The following is a 22,383-nucleotide window of genomic DNA, read 5'->3' as shown; positions in this document are numbered from 1 at the left end:
TTCCAGAGCTAAGAGGAAAGTCTCAGAGACCCTGAGACCTAGTCCAGAGACTCAGGTAAGGCTTCTGGAGAGAGTGGACGCTCGGGCTGAGATCTGAAGGAAGAGGAGGAGTTTCCAGGTGAAGGGTGAAGGCAGGGGTGGCATTCCAGAGTGAGGGGGCAGCATCTGCAGAGGCCCCACAGCAGGAAGGACCTCAGAGCTAAGGGGGATCCGACAGAGAGAGTGAGGCCCAGGCGGAAGAGAGACTGTGGCAGGGAGGGAGGGGCTGGGGGAGCCCGAGTCGGAGCCACGGGCGGCGTAGACTAGCATGGGGGCCTCGGAGAGGCAGGAAGCCTGGCTTTCCACAAAGCGGAGCCAGCTTCCTGGGAAGGCCCTGGGGGTCCCCTTGTCTGGCGGGAGCTCGGGCAGGTGGGTGGTGAGTCTCCCCTGGGCCTTGGGGAGTGAGCTCAGGCAGCCCTCGGCCCCACCTTCCCCACAGGCCTGAAGCTGATCCTGGACATTGGTCAGGAAGACTACGTGCCCTTCCTCACGTCCACGGCTGGCGCCCGGCTGATGCTTCACGAGCAGAGGTCATACCCCTTCATCAAAGACGAGGGCATCTACGCCATGTCAGGGACGGAGACATCCATCGGCGTGCTGGTGGTATGGCCGCCGCCCGAGGGCAGTCTGGGGGACTGCGGGCGGAAGCCCGCGCACCCACCCAGGGCCCACCTCCCGTGGCCTGCGAGGAGGGGGCCAGGCCTCCCCAAGCCCTGGCCCACCCTCACCGCCCCCTGCTGCCTTCCCTTCAAGCTGGAGTCCCGCCAGAGCAGCCACAGTCCAGGGGAGGATGAGCCTTACCACCCCCGTGCTTGATGGGAGGGAGGGAGAGAGGCAGCTCCCGAGGGGGTCCAGGGCCCCACGAGCAACCTGTCTGCACCCAGGACAAGCTGGAGCGCAAGGGGCAGCCCTACAGCCAGTGCACCGTGAACGGCTCCAACGTCCCCGTCCGGAACCTCTACAGCAACTACACAACTACCTACTCCATCCAGGTGGGAGTCCTGCCCAGGCCTTGTAACCCTGGGGCCCTGTGCACACCGGTAGGACCAAGGCCCCTGGTCCCTGGGATGGCCCGTCCCGGCAAGGGGACCCTAGGGTGGTTTGGTGGGCTTCATGACCCTGGGGGCTCTGGGGCCAGTCCAGGGTCAGGGGTCTCACCGACCCCACTCGGCAGTGCGACCTTGGTGATGCCCAGGATTAGAGGGATCTTCTGGGGTGTCCCAAGAATTCCTGTGTGTGAGATGCTGAGCTAAGGGCTTGTGTGTGTTACATCATCATTTGATCCTCTCAATATGTTTATATATTCTATAAATTACATTCCTATATTATATAAATAATTTCTATGCTGGTAAGTATTTATATATTATATCAACTACATATTTTATAATATTAAGAGATAACATTAATAGATAATATATAGTAATGATAGCACTTATTATATATGCTGTTTAGTATACATGCTTATTAATATACTAAGCTAGCCAGCTAGTTCCACTGTTCCAAGTGGTTTACATACATTAACTCACTTAATTCTCACAAAACCAAGATGTAGATACTGTTACTAGGAATGAGGAGGTTGGAATTTACAGACCCCAGTCCTCATCAGTTTACCTGAGAAGTCTCTGGACCGAATTCCTCTTGCTGCAGGTGGGGGCTCCCCTTTTGTCCTGATCTCCAGGGTCAGCCCCTGAGGCCCGTCCCCAGCCCGAGCCCCAGCGGACAGGACAGTCTGAATCTTTGCACAGGCCACAAAAGTGACCAGTCGCCGACACTTCCTAACCCAGCCCAGGCACTTCTAACAAGGGGACAGCCCAGTGCCCACCTCCATGCCTGAGGGGCTTCTGCCTGCGAGGGAGAACTTGGGCACTCTTCCAAGCTTCTGGAGGGTGGGCACACAGACAAGGCAGCATGTGTTGGTGGGGAGCATGGAGGCATCAGGCCCCAGCCCTGGAGACCTCATTCCAGAAGAACCTGAGTTCTTGCTTCATTTAGTGCAGAGGCGCCACTGGCCAGAGACCTTGACAAAGCCCCAGGCCCTGGGCCTGTGCTCTGCCCACCCGGCCCCACCGCAGCCTCAGTCACAGGGCCTGGAGAGGACTCCCACTTGCTAGGTGAGACAGCGAGGTCTGGGGGAACAGACACCTGCCCAATGTCAGAGTGCAGCTGCCTCCACTGCCCACCCCCTGCCTGGCCCCACACCCCTTCCTCCCAGCCACCCCACCTCCTGCCCTCGTGGACTGGTGAAAGCCTCCTGGCGGGCAGGCAGGCAGAACTGGGAGAGGTGGAGAGGGCCGGCAAGGGCTGGTGCAAGGAGTCCTCTGTAGTCAGGACTTAGGAAACTGGACAAGCCCAGAGACATGAGTAATGGCTGCTTCCATTCACTGAGCACCTGCTAAGTGCCGGTGCCAGGTGGAGCCAGCAGGTGTGATAGTTGCCCTGTTCCACCCACAGTGAAAGGGGCTCAGAGGCTGAGAACTGGCCCCAGGACAGACACACAACTGGTCTCTGAGCGGAACCTGGGAGCTGGGCAGAGTGATCTGCAAACCCAGTGTGGTGGGCCTAGTAGGGAGACATTCCTCACATCCGGCCCACCCACCTCCACCAGGAGACATTCTGCTCACTGCCTCTACCGCCAGTCTGAGCATTCCAAGTTCATCCTTCTCTTGACCCCCCGTGCCTTTCCCTTCAGGAAGAAGCACAGAGAGAGGCTGCCTGTCTTCCTCAGGGCTGCCCTTCTGCATCTTTCCATGCAGAGACCTTAGAAGGCCACTGGCAGCCTTGTCATAAGAGCTAGCACAGTGTTAGCATTTGTGTTTGGAATAAGCCACACTTCCCCATGCCATCTGTGGGGCCCTAGTTCTGAAATGTGGCGGGAGCCATCCTCAGAGAGCTGGGGTGGGTCTGAGTCCCTCTGCGGGGTCCGAGGCAGGAAGGACAGCCACTCCAACTGTGGCGTCAGAAGGTGCAGCGTGGCCATCCCACCACCATGCCTCAGCCAGCCTGGCTCCCCAGCTTCCTTGGGCTGGGCACTAACTTCCTCAGGCCCCTTTCCCCTGGGGCTGGAGTGAGATATCACTGGTCATGTCTGTGTCCCCCATGCTCTCAGGCCTGCATTCGCTCCTGCTTCCAAGACCAGATGATACAAAACTGCAGTTGCGCCCACTACCTATACCCTCTGCCCCCAGGGGAGAAATACTGCAACAACCAGGAGTTCCCAGACTGGGGTGAGTAGGGAGCCCCGGGTCATCAGAGCTGCAGCCGCCTGGGCCACCACCCGAGAAGGCTATGACCACAGGCGGGGGCAAAGTTCCATGTCTGCCACACCGCAGGCCACAGCGCCTCCCTCCCCAGACACCCTCCCAGCTCCTCTCCACTCCTCTGTCCTGTGACGTGCACCCTTGAAACATGTGTGCACGTGTGAGTGTGTCCTGGGCTGTTTCTGTATGCTGTGTAAACACCATACATACTGCCCATGTGCGCAGCCCCCCGCGAGTACACGCATGCGCGTTCACATTTTCACATGCACGTGTGAGAGGGCGTTGGGTGTTTGTGTCTCAATGAACAGGAGCACTCAGGGCTGCAGTGCGTGTCTGCACGTGCGTTCATGCACAGTACTGAATCACTTCCAGGGTTTGCATTTGTGCATGCTGTTTTGTATGCACATGTATGCATGTGTGTGCATGAATGCATAAGGCCACATGGATTAGCTCAGCATGTGTGTCCATGTCTGTGTGGGCTCCCTGGGTACTGTCTATGGGGTGCTGGGGCGCGAGGGGAGAGTGAGGTGGCCTCCTGGGCTTTGCAAGCTGAAGCCACTGGAAGAGGCACAGTCTTAGCTCACTCTGCGCCAGCATCCAGGCCTGGAGCCCCTGGTGACCTGAAGACAACACCAGTGCATGTCGTCAGTGGCAGAGAGAGTCCCACATGCTCTGAAAACCAACGAAATGTGTAGAGAAGAGGGGAAGCCTTCATCCCTTCCAACCACTCATCCCTTTGACATGGCCCATCACCAGGGCCCCCAGCCAGGAATGGGGTGACAACAGGAGGGAAAGCTGCCCTAATCTTGCTGGGCTGGGTCTGGAGTGTTTGGGGAGAGGATCCCCCGGGCCAGGCTTGGTCACAATGGCTGGAGATGGGGGCGAGGTGGAGAGGGATAACTTTCCCTGGTGGGAGAGTTTGGATAGAGAAAACTCCCCACTCCCACCTAACCCCAGGTCTTAGGTGGCCCAGGGCCAGCAGGGAAGAGGGTAGCCAGAGGCTCAGAAAGGGGGAAAAAAGCACCTAGGAACCCCCTACCTCCAGCTCAAAGTCTCTTGCCCTCTCCCCGGACCCGTGTCCTGCCCAGCCTATTGCTACACGGAGCTGCGCATGAGCGTGGCCAAGCGGGAGACCTGCATCAGCATGTGCAAGGAGTCTTGCAAGTGAGTGCGCGGGGGCTGGTGGTGCGGGGGCGGTGCGGGGGCAGCACGGAGGGGCATACTGGCCGTGACTGCCCTCTCTCTTCCAGTGACACCCAGTACAAGATGACCATCTCCATGGCCGACTGGCCTTCTGAGTCCTCCGAGGTGAGATGGTGGAGTGGCCACCCTTGGGCGGGGGACAGATCTGGGCAGAGGTCTGAGGGCGGTTTTGGACTTTGGAGAGGGAGCTGCCTCCCCCTGGCACTGTACTGGGCATGCAGCAGTGAATGAGACATTGCCCTTTGCCCTTTTGGAGCTCACATTCTGGTGGGAGAGACGGCAATATACAGAAACCAGATCCTTTCAAAGTGTGAGAATGTTAGGAAGTAAAAAGGGCAATGAGAGAGTGACTGGGGGAGACCACTCTAGATAAGGTGGACAAGGAAATCTTCCCTCAAAAGGTGACATCTGAACTAAAACTGGAGGACAGGGCTAAGCCAGCCTGGGCAGTGCCGGAAGGAAGTCCAAGCAGAGGAAGAGCAAGTGCGAGGGCGGAGGCGAGAAAGAGCTGGCCCAGGATGGCGGGGCCTCTGGGGAAGAGCCAGGAACCAAGTGCCTCCAGCCATCCCAGCGGCCACAGTGGGCCTGGTCACCCCCTCCTCCCCGTGCCAGTCTCCAGGGCACTTCAGGAGATATGGGGCTGCACCTCCCACGAGCAGGGCCCGTGATCAGGATGGGGGGCTGCAGTTGCCGTGTTTTCTCAGTTGCCTTTTTGGGTTCCAGGACTGGATTTTCCATATCTTATCTCAGGAGCGGGACCAAAGCACCAATATCACCTTGAGCAGGTGAGCCTGGAGTCTGGGTATGGCAGGGAAAGGAAGGAAAGGGGAGGACCAGAGCCTCTGCAGCAAGGGGTTTGGACATGGCAGCTCCTCGGACACCTCACACTGTTCAAATCCAGGAGGAGGCCTGGAGGAAGAAGCACTGGGAATGAGAGGGGCCAGCCAAGGAGGCTCAGAGTCTCCCACTTCCTGGAGGATAGCCTGTTCCTCCATTTGTCATCTGTTCATCTACCACTTCACCCAGTCACCCATCCATCCACCTAGTCACCCACCCACTCCCCCACCCATCCATCCATCCACCCATCCACCCTCCACTGATTCCAACATTTAACCATCCATTCAACACAAACATGCACTGAGCACAAGAAAGACACAAGGTCCACACTTTCAGGAAGCTCCATTCTAGAGGACCATGCAAACAGAGCTTATGGTGATGAGATCTGTACAAGACCCTTCCTTTGTGAGAGCCCCAGAGAAGAGGCCTCCTGTGTCTTGGAGACAAGGGAGGTCTGTATCCAGAGGGGACACTTGAGCTAACTCTCCAGGGAGCAAGGAGCTGTTCAGACAAGTAGAAAAGGCAAAGATGTGCAGGCAAAAGCCTGGGCGTGTGGGAGCATAGCACGTGAGACGACCTTCCGGTGTAAAGAGGGAGCTCACTTGGCCAGGTCCCCTCATAAAGAAGTAAGCTTAGGACTCCATGCAGAGTGTACTGTGCATCCACTGAGCCTCTGTGGAATGGGACGGGGAGCTCAGAGCCAACCTCGGAGCTGTCTCCGGCCAGAGTGCCCTTTAGGAAACTTGTTCAGAGAGGGGTACACAGGATGGGTGCTGAGCAGAGATGCCCTTTGTGGCCCCAAGGCCCAGAGCAGCTGAGAGGGACAACACTTTGGCTCTTGTCTGGACTTCACCACTCATGGGATAGGGCATGCAAAAAGTTCAAGCCACAGGAGGGCTGGGACAGCCCCTCGGCTGACTTTTCTGTGAGTGTGTGCGTGTGTGTGTGTGTGTGTGTGTGTGTGTCTGTCAGAGAGCTGGCACCAGTTCTTCTTGCCGCCTCCTGTAGGGAGGGAATTGTCAAGCTCAACATCTACTTCCAAGAATTCAACTATCGCACCATTGAAGAGTCAGCGGCCAATAACGTGAGTTTGGGGATTCCTAACACCTCAGCCCTGCCCTGCCACCCCTCCACCCTGCACCCTGAGGGTGGGGAGAGTCCTGAGCCCAACAAGAGAATTAGAAAGGTCACCCTTTCCCCCTTCCTAGCCAATAACCCACCTCGAGGCAGGAATGTGGCCTGACCCCTAACCCCTGCTCCCCACAGATCGTGTGGCTGCTCTCAAATCTGGGTGGCCAGTTTGGCTTCTGGATGGGGGGCTCAGTGCTGTGCCTCATTGAGTTTGGAGAGATCATCATCGACTTTGTGTGGATCACCATCATCAAGCTGGTGGCCTTCAGCAGGAGCCTGCGGCAGAAGCGGACCCAGGCTCACTACGACGGCCCGCCACCCACTGTGGCTCAGCTGGTGGAGGCTCACACCAACTTTGGCTTCCAGCCTGACATAGCCAGCCACAGCCCTGACCCAGCTGCCTACCCCAGTGAACAGACCCTACCCATCCCTGGCACCCCACCTCCCAACTACGACTCCCTGCGTCTGCAGCCACTGGATGTCGTTGAGTCTGACAGTGAAGGCGATGCCATCTAGACTCTGCTCCTGCCCACACCAGGCAACCCCAGAACTCAGACCTGAAAAGCCAAGATTGCTGTCCAGAGCCTCATCCTGTCTCTCCAAAAGGCTGGGTTGATGGGTGTCCAAGGCCAGAGTCTGTGTCGCTCTACAGAGGCCAGCAGCTCCCGACCAGTTCCAGACCAAGGGCTCCATAGGGCACTGGTACGGAGTCAGGAATCGTGTACTCATTTGGTTCCTGCCCCCACCTCCAACCTGACCTGGTCCTTGGCCTGGGATGTGCCCAGCCTGCTCCAGGCACCCCAGAATACCCTCCCCTGCGAGCAGGCCAACTTCCTCCTGCTGCCAGTCACTGTCTGCTCCAGAGCTGAACAGGCAGGCATGCCATGCTGTCTGCCCGGGAACCAGCAGCCTTGCTCTTTCTGGCCCTGACTGGCCTCTGTGAATGGTTCAGTGAAGGCAGCAGCTGTGGGGAGCAGGAGGGGCATCAGGCGCAGGAGGCCCTGCCAGGTGCCACATGTTTTGTTCTAAAAAATAAAAGTAGAAAACTTGTTGATCTTTCTTCTTCATCCAATGGGCAGCTGTAATGGAAGGGAATCCGTATGGGCTTGAGAGTAAAGGCCTGGCCCAGGAAAGCGCCCTCTCCCCACCAGGCAGGTGTTGTAAAGTCTCTTTCCCGGTGTCCCTGAAGCAGTGGCCTTATGATTTTTTTCAATGCCATTTAATTTACTCATTTGTATGTAAGAATAGATAGAGGGGGGAGGAAGGGAGGCAGAAACTGACGTAAGAAAAAGGATCTCCAGCAGCTCAAGTGATGTCTCAGTCTCTCTCAGCTTTCCCAATAGGCCCTCCTTACATAGCAGCCAAAAAGGCCATCAGCAACCCCAAACCCATCTCTCCAGCTCAGCAAACAGCTAGGAGAAACCACCTTTCCCCTCATTATCACTGCAAGTTCCCAAGCTCATTCTCACTGATCACTTATTGGGTCATATACCTCTCTGAACCAGTCAGTGTGACCAGCTGGATAGGCTGCTCAGATTGGTCAGACGCTGCCCAGATGGCCCCCACAGCACTACATGGTCCAGGGAGTGGTAGAGACATGGCTCTCAAGATTGCCAGATAAACACAAACCCCAAGTCAAATATTAATTTCAGATAATGAGTTAAGCTTTTAGTACAAGTCTATCCATGTAATATTTGGGACATAGTATACCAATAAATCATTTGTTGTTTTTCTGAAATTGAAATTTAACTGAGTGTCCTGTATTTTTAAGTGCTAAATATGGCAACCCTAAGGGTGTCCCAAAGACAGATCAGAGCTGTTACTCAAAGAAGGCGCTGCTATCTGTCACCTGCTGGACCCCGGTGGTGAAGGCGCTCTGGCTTTAGTGCCTGGGTGTCTGAGGGCCCAGCCCTGCTGCCCTAGAGCACCTGGGTTCTTGGCTTGGAAGACTGGACTCCCATGAAATGCCCACAGAGGTCCCTGTGAAGGAAGGAGGTGCCACAGACTTGGTGCCACTCCAGCCAAAGGTAGCGTTGCTAGAGGTTGAGTGGGAGCGACTGGGGGAAGCAGGTTTCCCAGCTCAGGGCCCGTGAGTCTGCAGGCTGGAGTCATGGTTCTTGGTGGTTACCACACTTACTGCTATGAAAACTACTTTAATTATTAACAACAGTCGTTGTCACCACACTATTATTACTTGTTGTTGCTATTAAACAATGGCCACATTGTATCAGACATTTAGCACAGGCCAGGCACCAAGCCAACTACTTTGCAAGCCTTACTTCATTTAATTCGCATAACCACTAAGAAATATTATCATACCATTTCGCAGGTTTGAGACTCAGAAAGGTGGAGTAAGTACCCAAGATCAGTATTCTAATAACTGACAAAGGTGAGACTCCAGCCTCATCTCTTGCTAGCAGTGGTAGTAAGAGTACCAGTCCCATGCAGCAGACCAGACTTCTCATACTTACTGTCTCATCCGATGCTATGCGGCAGGCAGAGCAGTGATTATCATCTAGCTCTTTTTGCCAGCTCTTCGCTCACAATTTGACCAGACTTAAGCTAAAAAAGGGAATTCATTGGTTCTTGTAATAAAAGCCCAAGGATTTCAAGCATGGCTGTATCCAGGCATTCATCTAGATGCTGACTTCTCTAGTTTTTGGCTTTTTCCTTTTTGTATTTCTTTAATGTGTTCTGCATCGACATTCCCCTCAAATAGGTTCCTTGGTACTCTTTCCCCCACAGCCCCAGGCTCCATTCACTCAGCTCAGCAACCAGAGTTGGAAGAAAGCTCCTCCTTCCCAGTGTCCCAACAAAATCCTCAGACTGAGGCCCATGGGATCAGCCTGGGCCACACGTTCATCTGAGCTATCACAGGCTCTCTTCACAGACATCATGAAGCAGGAGTGGGAAGGGTGCTCCTGCCCGCAGAGCCACCTGTAGGCGTGGGAGAGCAGGACCAGGCAGACAGTGCACATAGGTGCCCTCCCTGAGGGCCAGGGTGGAGATGGCCAATGGCCCCAAGTTGGAAAGCAGCCTGAGTCGGACAGGCAAGCCTGCCTCTCATCCCTGCAGATCTAAAGGAGAGAAGTGCTGACTGGTCCTCCCCTGGGGCCCCATCAGAGCATTTCAGGGCTGAAACACTAGGCTGGCAGGACCCAAATTGCCCAGAAAATGGTACTCTGTGATTCCCACCTCTCTCAAAAGGGAAGGTTGGTTACAGACACAGACAGACTATACAACTAACATTGCTTGTGCACTTGCTCCATGCTGTTGCCCATGCTGTGTCTCAATGGCTCTTCAAATAACCCTATGAGTAAGTACCAATATGATCCTCATTTTTCAGACTAGGAAATGAGCCTCAGAGAGGTGAAGTGACTTTACCAAGGTCATACAGATGGAGGTAGTTAGGCTGGGAATAAAACCCAAGCCTGTTCCCTCACAACCCAGTGGTTCTCAGGGACTCTGGCACAAAGGTCACCTCAGAGAAGCTTCTACTTCACAGTGGCACATTTTGCCTAAAGGTTTCTGGCTCTCACTTCTTCAAGGTGAGAGCCAGGCTCCATCCCTGAGAGGGACAGTCTATGATCCACCACACATGAGAACCCAAAATATTTTTCTTGGTACAGGTCCCAAGCTGATGTTCTTCGAGGCCAGCAAAACTGGTTCCAAGGATATGAGGACAGACATGTGGAAATCCCTGGGTGACAGACCCAGCAGACACTGGTCCTGGCAGCCTGGGGGGCTTTTCCCAAGAGGCTATGGGTGTCATGCTGCCACGTGCAGGCTGACCCAGAGGGATGAGGTGTCACATCGCATGCCTCCCACCCAGCAGTAGGAGTGCAGGTACCACCCCCCGCTGGCTTGCACTGAGGCCCAGCCCTGCCGTGAGGTGGCTGAGTGAGCCCAAGCAAGGCCCTCGAACCTCTCCAAGCCTCAGTTCCTGTGTGTGTAAAATGGGGGTAATCCCTGCCTCCAAGGCGGTTGCAAGGCATAGGGAAAGAGAAGTAGAGCTTAGCCAGCCCTGGGGATAAAGAACATGCCCAATTCCAGTAAGGACCCTGAGAGACCACACTGCCTTCCCCCTTCTCTGCCAAAAGGAACCCAGTTTGTTCAGGGCCACAATAAACCCAGCCCAGGCAATAAATCCTGGTAGATCTAAGCCAGGGTTTCTCTACTGGAGATGATTTTGCCCAGTGGGTGATGTCTGGGGACATTTTTGGTTTTCCCAACTAGAGGAGTGCTGCCAGCATCCAGGGGGCAGAGGTTGGGGCTGCTGCTGAACATCTGACAGGACAGACTCATAGTAAGTACTGTCCCGGCCGAAACGACAGTAATGCCAAGGCTGAAAAACCCTGGCTGCAGCCAGTACCATTCCCCACATTCCCACCTGCCTTGTAGTTGCGGGAATGCCCGGTGACCAGAAAATGGCCAGTGAGGCCCAGAGGAGAACAGGCAAGGGGCTCAGGCAAGGCCTTTGCCTCCACGGTGGAGGGCACAGGACTGTGGCTTGACCGTGCCCGCTCCGCTTTCTTCCCCACTAAGCGCGGACGCAGGCAACGTCCTGCGAAGATGAGGTGCACAGCACGCGGACAAAGGTCGAGATCATGGTTGTGCTTCCAGTCCTGACTCCATCCAGCCACTAACCCAGTGCTCGCAGCCACCACCGTGTGACTTCTTGTTATTGAGAAAAGTCAATTCCTATTTGTTTAAGTCACTCCAATTACATGTTTCTATTACTGGCAGACAATTACAAACTTAACAGATACAGAAGCTACTGGCAAAAGAAACTGATGGAATCCATACCATCCCGTAAGTTTAAAAAAGGACAAAGTAAAAGCTGAAGTCCTCCCATGGCCTACGGGACCCTCTGAGATCCAGCCCCCACTTCCTCTCTGATTGTGCTTCCTGCCTGCGCGCCGCTGACCCCGGACAGGCCCCAGGGCTCCCCCTCAGCATCCCCCTCAGCAGCTCTGTCATGCGTGTCTCTCACCCCGTGGGTCTTGAGGGTGCCACCCACCTTTTCCATGTCCGCCTTCCACCCTGACGCCCTCGCCTTCCTCTCCTGCGAGCTCTAACATCTCAAATGACGTGCTCCCTCGGTTTCCCTGCTATTTCTCTCTCCCATTAGCTCTTCACCCCCAACGGCTTACAGTGCTGCACATGGGAATATATTCACCCCAAATATTCACTGAGGACAGAAGAAGATGGCCATCTTGCATTTTACACAATATTTATTAATTCCATTTTCAAGGTAGGTTCATTTTGAAAAATCACCTGAAAACTCCTCTCTAATAATACACCTCTAATTTACAACCTTTTTTTTGGATTATACAAATGTATCAAGTCTTTTTACAACAAATCCTGCCTAATCCAAAGCAGAGCAAATCCATCCTGGAGTGATGCTGTGACCCCAGGAGGCCCACCCGGAGCCTGTCCTCGGCCAGGCTGTGGTGCTCAGCAGTCCACACTCCGCATGGCAGCCACCGTGGCGGCCAGGCGACGGGGCAGGCCTTTGCTGGCCTGTCTGTACTCCTCGGGTTTGGTCTTCAGGAGCGTCACGATGTTCCGGAGGGTGCGGGACGGCTGCAGGCCCAGGGCGTCCATCACGTTGATCAGGTAGTCTGGGGGCCAAGAAGCAGACAGACACAGCTTGGAGGACAAAGAACCAAGCACTACAGGCCTTCCCTGAGTGAGCAGCAGAGATGTCCCGCCAACCCTCAAGGCAGGGTGCTGTTCTGCCCTCCGCAGCAGCCTTGAGCCTGGGCTTCTTCCCACAGGACCAGCCTGAGGGAGCCTGGCCTGAGGCCTGGCATCGATTTCAGAAAGGACCGGCCCACATCGCCGCCATCCCCGCCCCGCCCCCGCCCGGCTCTCCAGCAGGACGGCTGACCGCACCAGTGGACTAGTGGTCTCACCAGGGGCCGCCGGGCTCCCAGCCCCGCCCCCCGGCGGACCCCACCAACGCCCGGGAGAACCCAAGGAGTCCGGAGTCATGGGCTCCTCTGGGCAGCCACCGGAGACTTCCAGCAGAAGCCTCCCCACTGTGAAGACAAGGACGGCATAGGGTGGCGGTGGGGGGTGGTCTGGTACTCTGCAGATCCCCCCAGTTCCTAGATAACCCCTTGGGTTACTAAAGACAGATTCCTGAGCCCACCCCGACCAAGGATGAGCCTGTCCAAGGGCAGGTCCAAGGACTCTGTCCTAGAAAGCAGCCGCATGAGTCTAACTACGAGGCAAGCTAGGGCGACACTGACTGGAGTCGGGGAGAAACCTGGGATTTCCAAGGTCAGGACGACCTCAGTGAAGTCCCTCAGCCTCTGCCACCCCTACTTCCACCTGCCGATGCTGCTGTTCAGAAGGTGAACAGGGACAATGGCCCTGAAAGCACGTGGTGTGTTGTGGGTGGTCAATGACTGGGTGCTGCCTTTCCTTCCTCCTTCCTCCTTCCTCTGGGGTGACCTGAACCTGAGGGCGGCATTCCACAGCATTCCAGGCTCTGCCCTCTTCCTGCTCTAAACCCTGGAAGTCTGCACCACCCGGCAGATCCCCACTTACCTTCTGATCACTGCCCGGGTTCACCAATCTCGCTGACCGGACTACAGCTCCAGGCATGGCCTGCATTTTCCCTTGGGTCTTCTTTGGGAGGAGGGAAGCACAGAGCAGGGCCCACAGGAGGTGCCTGCTCTGTCCTGGCTGGCTGGCTGACTCAAGTCAACTCAGGAGAACTGCTTCCCAGGAGGGGTGCCAGCAATCAGCGAAGCACCTACCTCCTGCACAAGTTTATCCTCAAAACTGAGCTCTACTCAGCTGTCAGCCAGCAGCTGCAAAGTGGGGACCACTGGTCCACTACAACATTCTCTGTTTGGCCAGCACAGTGCTTTGGTTTGGCTTGGTTTTGAGTAATTTGAATGTCTTTAAGGTGGCCATGCATTGCCACAGACCTCACTGCTCTCTACTGCGTTACCACGTGGCAGCTTCTCCATCAGCCTTGTCTCTTGGGATCCTGACCACATGCCCTAGTGTGAGCTCTAAGCACAGGCACTGTTTGGGTCTTGTACTCATTCCCTGGCACCCCGGCTGGCACATAACAGCAGCCCAGTCAATGCTGAAGGAGTGAGCAGATAGTTCCAGACAGGGAGAAACAACGTGGACAACTGATGTCCTGGAGTAAGGCCCTGGTGGCACTCATTCAACTCCCAGTGGACTCTCTGCTCACTGCTCTGTCTACACCATCAACCGCCCAGGAGCACAGGCATGTCCGCAGCTCTCTCCTCTGAGCACTGCCCAGGGAAGTGAAGGACAGCTGGCTGCTCCTCTGTGCCTGCTGAGCTGCCTACCGAGTGAGCACAGGGAACCAGGGCAGCTGCACTCGATCCAGCTCCCAGCATCAGCGCTGGGACCCAGAGGGGCGCACCTCCCTTCTATTTCTCCTTCCACAAGAGGCTGGCTTGGCCCTGTGGTCACCCAGGTCAAGCTCTGGCTGGGTCCTCAAGGGGCTGATCGTTAAGGCTCTTGCCACCTTCCCAAGAGCTGCCTCAAGTGAAGAATGAGAAGTCAGTGGAATGACACTAAGAGACCAGGAGCCTCCTCTGCCACCCACCCACAGCACCCGCACCCGAGGGGGACCTCCAGTGACACACACCACCAGGAGCAGGTGGGCACATGCCCCTCCAACTTGGGAAGCAGACAGGTATGCTAGTGGCCCCGTCGTGCAACTGCTCTGTGCCTCAGTTTCCTCATCAGCGTGACGGAGGCAAGAGCAGCGGCCTCACAGGGGAGCTTCCGAAGATTGCCTAAATTGGCGGGAACGAGTGTTTGGCTTGGTGCCTGGCGGGTAGTGAGGATGTAATCCACATCAGGCTGGGTAACGGTTACATCAGTGAAGCAGACACCAAGGCAGTGTTCTTACTCCTCTCCCGGAAGCTCCGCAGGGGTTGGCAGCTGCGGCAGCCTATCAGAATCCCCCCTGCACATTTTCCAAACTACCACTGTCTGGGCTTCAGCCCAGACTTAATCAAGTCAGAATTTATGGGGGCGGGGCCTGGAGAATCTGCATATTTAACAAGCTTCCCAGACAAATCCAGAGTTGAAGTTATGAGATTCCTGGCATGGAGGGGGACCAGCATGAACTGGGCCACAGCTATCCCTCCCACCGCCTGTCCAGGTCACCCACCGATGTCGGTGGCCAGCTGCTTGGTGGAGTGCGGGGTCAGCTCGGGGATCTGCAGGATCACGTCACAGTAGGTCTGCATTGTGGCTCTGGCAATCGAGCCCAGCCAGTTGTCAGCCATGTTGTCCAGCTCAGGCAGTTCGTCCCCTGGAAAGGGAAATACATGAGTGTTCACTGTGTGATTCTTTCCAATTTTCTGTAGGTTTGAAAATTTTCATAATAAAATGTTGAGAGGGAAAAAAAAACAAACAAATCCAGATTGGCTCGCTGTTAGGTTTTTGACCACTGCTACAATTTTACTTTACAGCTAGAACTTTTTCCTTCTTAACAAAGCCCAACCCTGATGCTTAGCACATCATAAGCAATTAATAAACCTTTCTTAAGTGAATGAATGAGTGAAGGAAAACAACTGCATGCACACTAACTGGATATGTATTTACTTATAGGGGAACAGTAAGACATTATGCTTTTCCTGGTGTGATGCAATAGGTGGTAGACACAGCACCACAGTTTTCTCATCAAAGAACTTAACTTTGAACTTAGTCCTTATCAACAGAGACATATAATGGACTATTTGTGGGTGAAATAATGTGACGCCTGGGACTTGATTTAAATACTCTTGCAAAAGAAAATGTTTATGAATATCTGAAACAAGGAGCCATTCTTGCAGCCAGATGATGAGTACCTTCATTGTACTAGTCTCACTAATTTTGTGTATGTTTGTATGTGAAAATTTCTATGAAAAAAATTTTTCACTTAAAAAGTATATGAACAAGTAGATGAAAATAAAAATCACTTCCATAACCTCATGGCTATGATCAACATAATAACTATCAACATTTTCATGTAAATATATTTTTACACACAAGAGAAACATATTCACAAAAAGTTTTCAGACAATACAGAAATATAGTGAGTAAAATATAAACATCTCATACCCTTCCTCCTAGTTTGGTTATATATCCACAAACCTGTTTTCAATGCTTTTACTTGTATATGTACATGGACATACACAGGGTTGGGTCTTTTCCAAAACGTAAGTAATTTTGCATCTTACCTTTTGGCTTAATAAGATCAATATTTTTGAAAGTCTTACCTGTAAGTACAAATAGTTTGACATTTTTTCTTATAAAGAAAATTATTTTTTTGATTGTATACATTCTGTAAGCATCACAATATACTTAACTACTCCCCAGATAATGGACATTTGGGTTGTCTGTAATTTCTTGCCATTACAAACAATTCTGCCTTGAACCTCCTCACATGCACCTCTGTGGGCACATAAACCTGGATTTCTCTAGAATGGACATCCAGGAGAGGAAACTGCTCAGTCAACAGGATGGGTTTACTTTGACTCTTGATAGAGACCATCCTCCAGACAGCTTTTATCAATTTATTCTCCCATCGACAGGGTCTCATCTTTGGTTTTGTTTAAATCATGAGATACATTGTACATATGGTAGACTGTATAAAACACATCACGTTTTAGAGAACAATGCCCATGCAACCACCACCTCCCTAGTCAGGAAAAAGGCCACTGCCGGTACCCAGAAGCCCCCCACTGCCCCTCCAAGCCCACGCAGCGGGCGGCCACCAGCCAGATGCCACCCAATCCCAGAACCTAGTCCCGCCGGGCCCTGAAGCTTCCCCCAACACTTGCACCCCCAGCGGCTCTAGCTTTGACTGTAGAGATTCTTTGTCTTACTTTTTTTGCTCAATAATGTCACTGTGAGAATCATTCATGTCATTATGTATAATTATAGCTCACTCATTTTTAATATTCTTTTCGCTTTTATCGTATGGCTTTTTCATCGCATGACAGTCTCATAATGTAGGTATCTGTTTTACTGCTAATGGACATTGGGGTTGCTTCCAGACTGGGACTATTACCAAGTCGCCATGAATATTCTGATAGATGTGTGTAGAGTCATGTATACAAGAGGGTCTAGGATATACACCTAGAGTAAAACTGATGGGCCAAAAGCTATGCACACTGTCACTTATACTGTAAAATGCTCAACTGTGTCCAAGTGGAGATACCAATTTACAGTGGTGATGAAAGTTCTCTAGTCTTTTCTTGTATTGATAATGCAGTTTTTAAAATGGGCTCATACTGCATATAGTATTGAATAACCATTCTTCACACTTAATATGCTGATAATATCTGTGTAAGTCATTAACTATTCTTTTTAAGATCATTTTAATAGCTGCATAGTATTTCACTATATGGTTACCAAAATTTTTTCACCAATCTCTACAGTCCCACCTTTTCTTTTCAGTGTTTGGCTTTTATAAAGAATGTTTGAATTACTATTCATAGTGCTATTATGATTATTTTATGAGCTCATGATTATTTTATTAGCATAACTGTCCAGAAATCCTGATCTAACAGGTATGCAACATCTCAAAGCCTTCTGATCTTATGTCAAACAGCCCTCCAGCTGAGCTGTTCGCTAAGATTTGTGCATTTTATTGTATGTACCTCAAAAAAAAAAAAACCAGCACTCTATAAATTAAAACTGTACAATTAAACTGTTTTTCTCCACTCTTGCCAATATTTAGTGTAAACGCTCAAAAATGTGTCTCTGTCTATATATAGATAAAGGCTATATAGTCAATTTGGTAAGTTATTAAATGATATCCTACTTCATTCACATCTATTAGAGGCTTATTGAAGTTAAGCATTTCTTTCTATATTCTTAGGTTGACTGCCTTCAGGTTATTAATTTATTTTTCTGTGGGGTATTCATCTTTTCTTACTGATTTCTAAGAACTCTTATAAAATGAGGATATTAACCATTGCCTACCATTTATATGGCTGTTTTACCAGTTTATCATCTACCTTTTGATTTCCTTCAGAGTTTCTAGCTTTCATTTCAAAAAGCTTTCCCTTCCCGACCACTAAGATTAATTAATATTGACTCCTCTATTTTAGCTTAGCAGATGCCATCTCTTAAAATTTAAACAGAATTATTTCTCTTTTCAAAAATTAAATGGATACCCTTTATGTTTATGATATCATGAAACTTATGGAGGTTTTATGTGTATCATTTTCACAAACAATTTATGAACACTTGACAATAAATAATGCCTGTTCTCTGTAGGACAAAGGTACGGCCTGTTGATTTAATCAAGCTCGCTGATTCTATCAAATAATTCCTCCTTTATCCTCATTAGTTTCCCTTTTCAATCTGTCAAAACGTAAAAGGGAGGTAATGATTTTCTCAGTACAAACATGGTTCTGCCAAATCCTCATGCTATGTCCAGTGGCTCCTTCTCTCTCTCAGCGCCGTGTTATCTGACACACAGGGCACGTGGCTCTTCTGGGCTCACTGTGGAATCCACCTTTCATCAACATGAACCATCACTTTGGTCTCATTTATTACCTTTCAGTTTAATTCAACTTCATCTAATAACAAAGCACTGGCCCTGCTTTCTATTTCTTTGCTTTTATGTGGGCTCCTGTTGGCACCCCTTTATTTTATTTTATTTTTTTTATTTTGGTATCATTAATCTACAATTACATGAAGAACATTATGTTTACTAGGCTCCCCCCTTCACCAAGTCCCCCCCACATACCCCTTCACAGTCACTGTCCATGAGCGTAGTAAGATGCTGTAAAATCACTACTTGTCTTCTGTGTTGCACAGCCCTCCCCGTGCCCCCGCCCCACACTATACATACTAATCATAATACCCCCTTTCTTTTTCCCCGCCCTTGTCTCTCCCTTCCCACCCATCCTACCCAGTCCCTTTCCCTTTGGTAACTATTAGTCCATTCTTGGGTTCTGTGATTCTGCTGCTGTTTTGTTCCTTCAGTTTTCCTTTTTTCTTATACTCCACATATGAGTGGAATCATTTGGTACTTGTCTTTCTCCATCTGAGCATAATACCCTCTAGCTCCATCCATGTTGTTGCAAATGGTAGGATCTGTTTTTTTTCTTATGGATGAATAATATTCCACTGTGTATATATACCATATCTTCTTTATCCATTCATCTACTGATGGGCACTCCTTTATTTTTAACCTTGCACTCTGCTTTTACTTTCTGTGTGGCTCCTTCTCCTAAGCTGCTCAATCTTCTACAGACCAAGCAATCTTTTTCCCTGTTAGCTCAACCTTACAGAGGGAGGCCTATAATACCTGATATGAGAATAAGGTTATTTTTTTATAAGAGTATGTGGTCCCTGTTCAAATCGGTCAGGCCCAGATAATGAGAAAAAGGAAAGGGTTAGTTTTTTGTATTTTCACTGTGTCAGTTTAGGGACCCAGAAGCCACGGGGAGCTGGGAGTTAGCTACAGCCTGAAGCATCTGAACAGGAAATGTTACTTCTATGCTTGTCCTAACAAGCAAAACTGCTCTTACGAGGTGTCACTTTTCTTGGCACAAGGCGCCATAGAGGGGCTCGCACTCGCTCACTGGCACTGTTGCCACTTGGCTCGCTCCCACCACCACCCAGTGCCTGAGCACCAGGCCCTCCACCCGCTGGCCCCCAGCTCAGGGGCACTGGAGTGTCCCCAGAGGCCTCTCCGCAATCCTCCCAGGGACACTCTGCCTAAGGTGAGACAAAGTGAGGACAGCTCTTTCCCTCACCCACTCTGTCCTGCACAAGTTCCTCGGAGGCTGCAAGAGGTGGCTCCGATCTTTCTCTGTCACTGTTTTCCACTTTCACAATTCCAGGGGGAGTTGGGGGACATGTGTGTGGGGAGGGGACAGGAGGATGAAATGAGCATGCAGTTGCCTCTTGAGCCTCCCACCTTTTTCCTGCGGGTGCCCCTCACCTTGCTCAGGAGGAAACGGCAGCTTCCCGGCGTGCAGCGCCAGCTCTAAGGCAGAGTCCTCCTGAGTCACAAATGGGTCAAGATTCAGGGGGAGGGACATGATATACTGCCCGATCTGAAACAAAAGAAAACATCTGCAGCCCGACATCGATGCACACAGGCTATGACTTCATGCAGTGCATTCCTGAGACAGCAGACAGACAGGACTCCTCCTCCTGGGCCAACCCCAGGCCTGAGCAAGCCAGTGTGTGGTGACACTGGTGATGACAGCACCTCAAAAAAATCAACCGTAGCTTGCCTGCAGATTATAGATTCACCCTTCTCACTAACGGCCCCAATATGTTTGGAATATGTTCATGCAATCTCTAACTCAAAAGACACAGTGGATACCAAAGTGCTTTGTAAAACCCAAAGCCCATGTGTAAATATAAGTTATTGTTACTGTTTAGGATGAAAAACCAGGAAGATGCTAAAATGTCAACAGTGCAGAGCCAAACAAGAACTCAAATGCTGTCTTCTGGATCTGGATCTGGGTTTCTCCCTTGTAGGCAATTTAACCAAGAGAAGGAAGGAATTTTGTTGGAAAAAAGCCACTTATAGTTGTAAATTAACATGGAGGAAAACTATGTTATTTTCATAATACAATCTCTAGAAAATAAAGAGCAACAAAGCCTTCTTGCTGGTGGGGAATGGCAAAAGGTAAGGTTACAACACATTTGGGATGAGCCCACAAATGATACACTGTTCGTCAAATACACCTGACTGGCACCATGGGTGTAATTTAGACACCAATTTCTATTACAACTCATAAGTGTCTTGGGTTTTAAAGTAAGTCTATGTTTTGTTTCAAAATAAGGTTGGTTTTCAGGTTATGACAACATGATTTTTTTTTAAAGGTCTTTGAGCCTGTTGTGGCTTTTTGGGGCTCTGTATTCATTCCATACATTCATCTCAACTTAGAGTTGACCTGGTTCTGCAAGTTCAAGTCTGAGGACTATCAAAGTAAGATCTTGTCAATCAGCCTAGTACACATCTACAAAATGACAGGTACCGCATAGAACACGGTGTCCAGAAGTTAATGCAGACTTCAAGATCCATCCAGCCCAGAACTACAGGATGACTACACCCTCATTTCCAAACACTTAATACAGACAGGCTGTAGTAGGTCTCAGTATCATGCTAACAAAAAACTGTTAGTTTGGCCTCCCTTTCAAGATGTACACAGATGGTAAAATAAGTTAAATCAGTTTTTCCTTTCATACTCACTACCATCTTTCACTCAAAATAGGTAAGTGGCCACTCACCTCACTAATAACAACCACCACTGCACATTTCCTCTCGAAAATGGCAACAAATTCATCATTTTCCCACAAGGCTGGAGAAAGGGAAGGATGCTATTTCTGGGGTTGGAATTTCTCCATTCCAATGCCACTCAGCAGGCACTTCCTGGACACCTATTATGTGCAAAGACCCAAGGCGCTTTCCTGTATTTGGTACGCCTTTCATCTGTAACTACAACCTTTTGGCTGAGTCCACGGGCCCAGTTTTATTTGGAAAAAAAGCATCACCATCTTTATACCTTGCGTCCATGCTGCTTCTAATTTTTCAAAGCATTTTCTCCTGTTTCATCCCCTTCAATGCCCACATAGCTATGTGTGCACAGGGCATTCACCAACAAGGCAAAGTGTCCTTTGGGTGCAAAAGTTCAATAATCTAACATCTCAAACTTAAGTTAATTGGCCTTAGCTGGTGGGGACTGCTGTGGTTCCTCAACAGGTTCCTTGACTCCAGGTCTCTCTTAGGAACCATGTCTATTTTTTGGAAATCAGCATGGAAAGGGACACTTATCATTGAACCTGTGGGTATCTGTCTACTATCCTCACATGTTCAATAAACATTCCTTGACATCCTGTTTGGGTAAGCTCAGTGACTAGGGAAAAATTAAAAGCAGTGTGGTCAGATGGACGTGAGTTTGAGTTCTGGCCCTACCACCATGTGACCTGGGGCAGCTTACTTAGTCTGTCAGGGCCTTGCTCCCACCATCTCTGAAATAAGGAGGACCTCATCCTTATGTCACAGGGCTGTGGCAGGGATGAAATGAATATCGTGTGATACATACATGACCAGGTGGTACCCTAACAGAGCAGCCGCTGGATAAATGGCTTCCCAGCCCCACTCCTATTCCCCAGAGCCTGGGTGCTTGCCTGTGAAACACCGCCACCAACCAGCTCACAGAGCTGTTGTTAAGATAATGTTCCGTCCAGAGCACGCACTCTCTCTCGGCACTGATAAAAGCCGAGCACTGTTCTGGCACATGGTGCATGTTCAATAAATGCTCATTTCCCAGGTTCAGATCATCAGCCCCTAGGTACAACCTAGAGCTCACGAGGGCCACAGAAGCTGGAAAGGACCCTGGCCTGGAAATGCTCTTCCTTGCTCCTCTACATCTCAGTTTCTTCAGCTTTAAAATCAATTTGCTAACTTCTCAGGTCTCTTCCGGGATCATGTCCTGAGTTAATTTAGATTGTAATGCACAGCATCTCAATTTTAAAAATAATATTATTCCCAGTGATTGTAAGGGCCAACCCACATCTTAACAGTTTCGTCTATACAGGATATTGGGTAATGCCCTGGGAGAACAGAAGGAGATGATCCCCATTTTGAACTTGACACTGATCCCAATGAACAGAGAGCAGAATGCCATCCTCCTTGCTACTGCCAGCAGGCTCACCACACACTTCTTTGAACTGTACAATATTTACTTTTAAAATTCCTTTGGCTCTATTATAGTAGAGTCATAACTTATATAGGGGTGAGTTCTAAAGTGAGAGCATAAGGCAGACATCACCTATCTCAAAATCACCCTTGAGAATCCCAGAAATCCCGGAGGGCAAGGCACACATGGCCCCGGTATCGTACTGCTATCTAGTGTTCTGTTTGCACACTGATAGTTAAGAGCCT

General features: G+C 50.7%; 2 protein-coding genes across 9 annotated transcripts in view; one reads left to right on the top strand and one right to left on the bottom strand.

Moving 5' to 3' along the window:
- The window catches only part of SCNN1B (sodium channel epithelial 1 subunit beta), a 59,209-nt gene extending 51,693 nt beyond the window's left edge, over positions 1-7,516 (top strand). For all 6 annotated transcript variants that reach the window (XM_017672426.3, XM_073215411.1, XM_073215412.1 and 3 more), the window contains 8 exons: positions 479-642; positions 924-1,031; positions 3,146-3,263; positions 4,385-4,460; positions 4,547-4,604; positions 5,223-5,284; positions 6,345-6,420; positions 6,603-7,516. In XM_017672426.3, the coding sequence (XP_017527915.2) occupies positions 479-642; positions 924-1,031; positions 3,146-3,263; positions 4,385-4,460; positions 4,547-4,604; positions 5,223-5,284; positions 6,345-6,420; positions 6,603-6,983 (1,043 nt within the window). In that variant the 3' untranslated portion in view covers positions 6,984-7,516. The remainder of the gene's footprint in view (positions 1-478; positions 643-923; positions 1,032-3,145; positions 3,264-4,384; positions 4,461-4,546; positions 4,605-5,222; positions 5,285-6,344; positions 6,421-6,602) is intronic.
- A 4,167-nt stretch (positions 7,517-11,683) lies between these two features.
- The window catches only part of COG7 (component of oligomeric golgi complex 7), an 85,300-nt gene continuing 74,600 nt past the window's right edge, over positions 11,684-22,383 (bottom strand). For 2 of the 3 annotated variants that reach the window (XM_073215409.1, XM_073215407.1), the window contains 3 exons: positions 19,423-19,537; positions 14,644-14,787; positions 11,684-12,091 (listed from right to left, as the gene is read on the bottom strand). In XM_073215409.1, coding sequence (XP_073071510.1) covers positions 11,925-12,091; positions 14,644-14,787; positions 19,423-19,537 — 426 coding nt within the window. In that variant the 3' untranslated portion in view covers positions 11,684-11,924. The remainder of the gene's footprint in view (positions 12,092-14,643; positions 14,788-19,422; positions 19,538-22,383) is intronic. The other variant, XM_073215408.1, reaches the window with a different exon arrangement.

Source organism: Manis javanica, chromosome 10 (assembly GCF_040802235.1).
Source record: "Manis javanica isolate MJ-LG chromosome 10, MJ_LKY, whole genome shotgun sequence".
In the NCBI taxonomy this organism is placed as follows: Eukaryota; Metazoa; Chordata; class Mammalia; order Pholidota; family Manidae; genus Manis; species Manis javanica.
The sequence above is the reverse complement of the archived record's forward strand: the minus strand, read 5'-3'. Positions and strand labels throughout refer to the sequence as shown.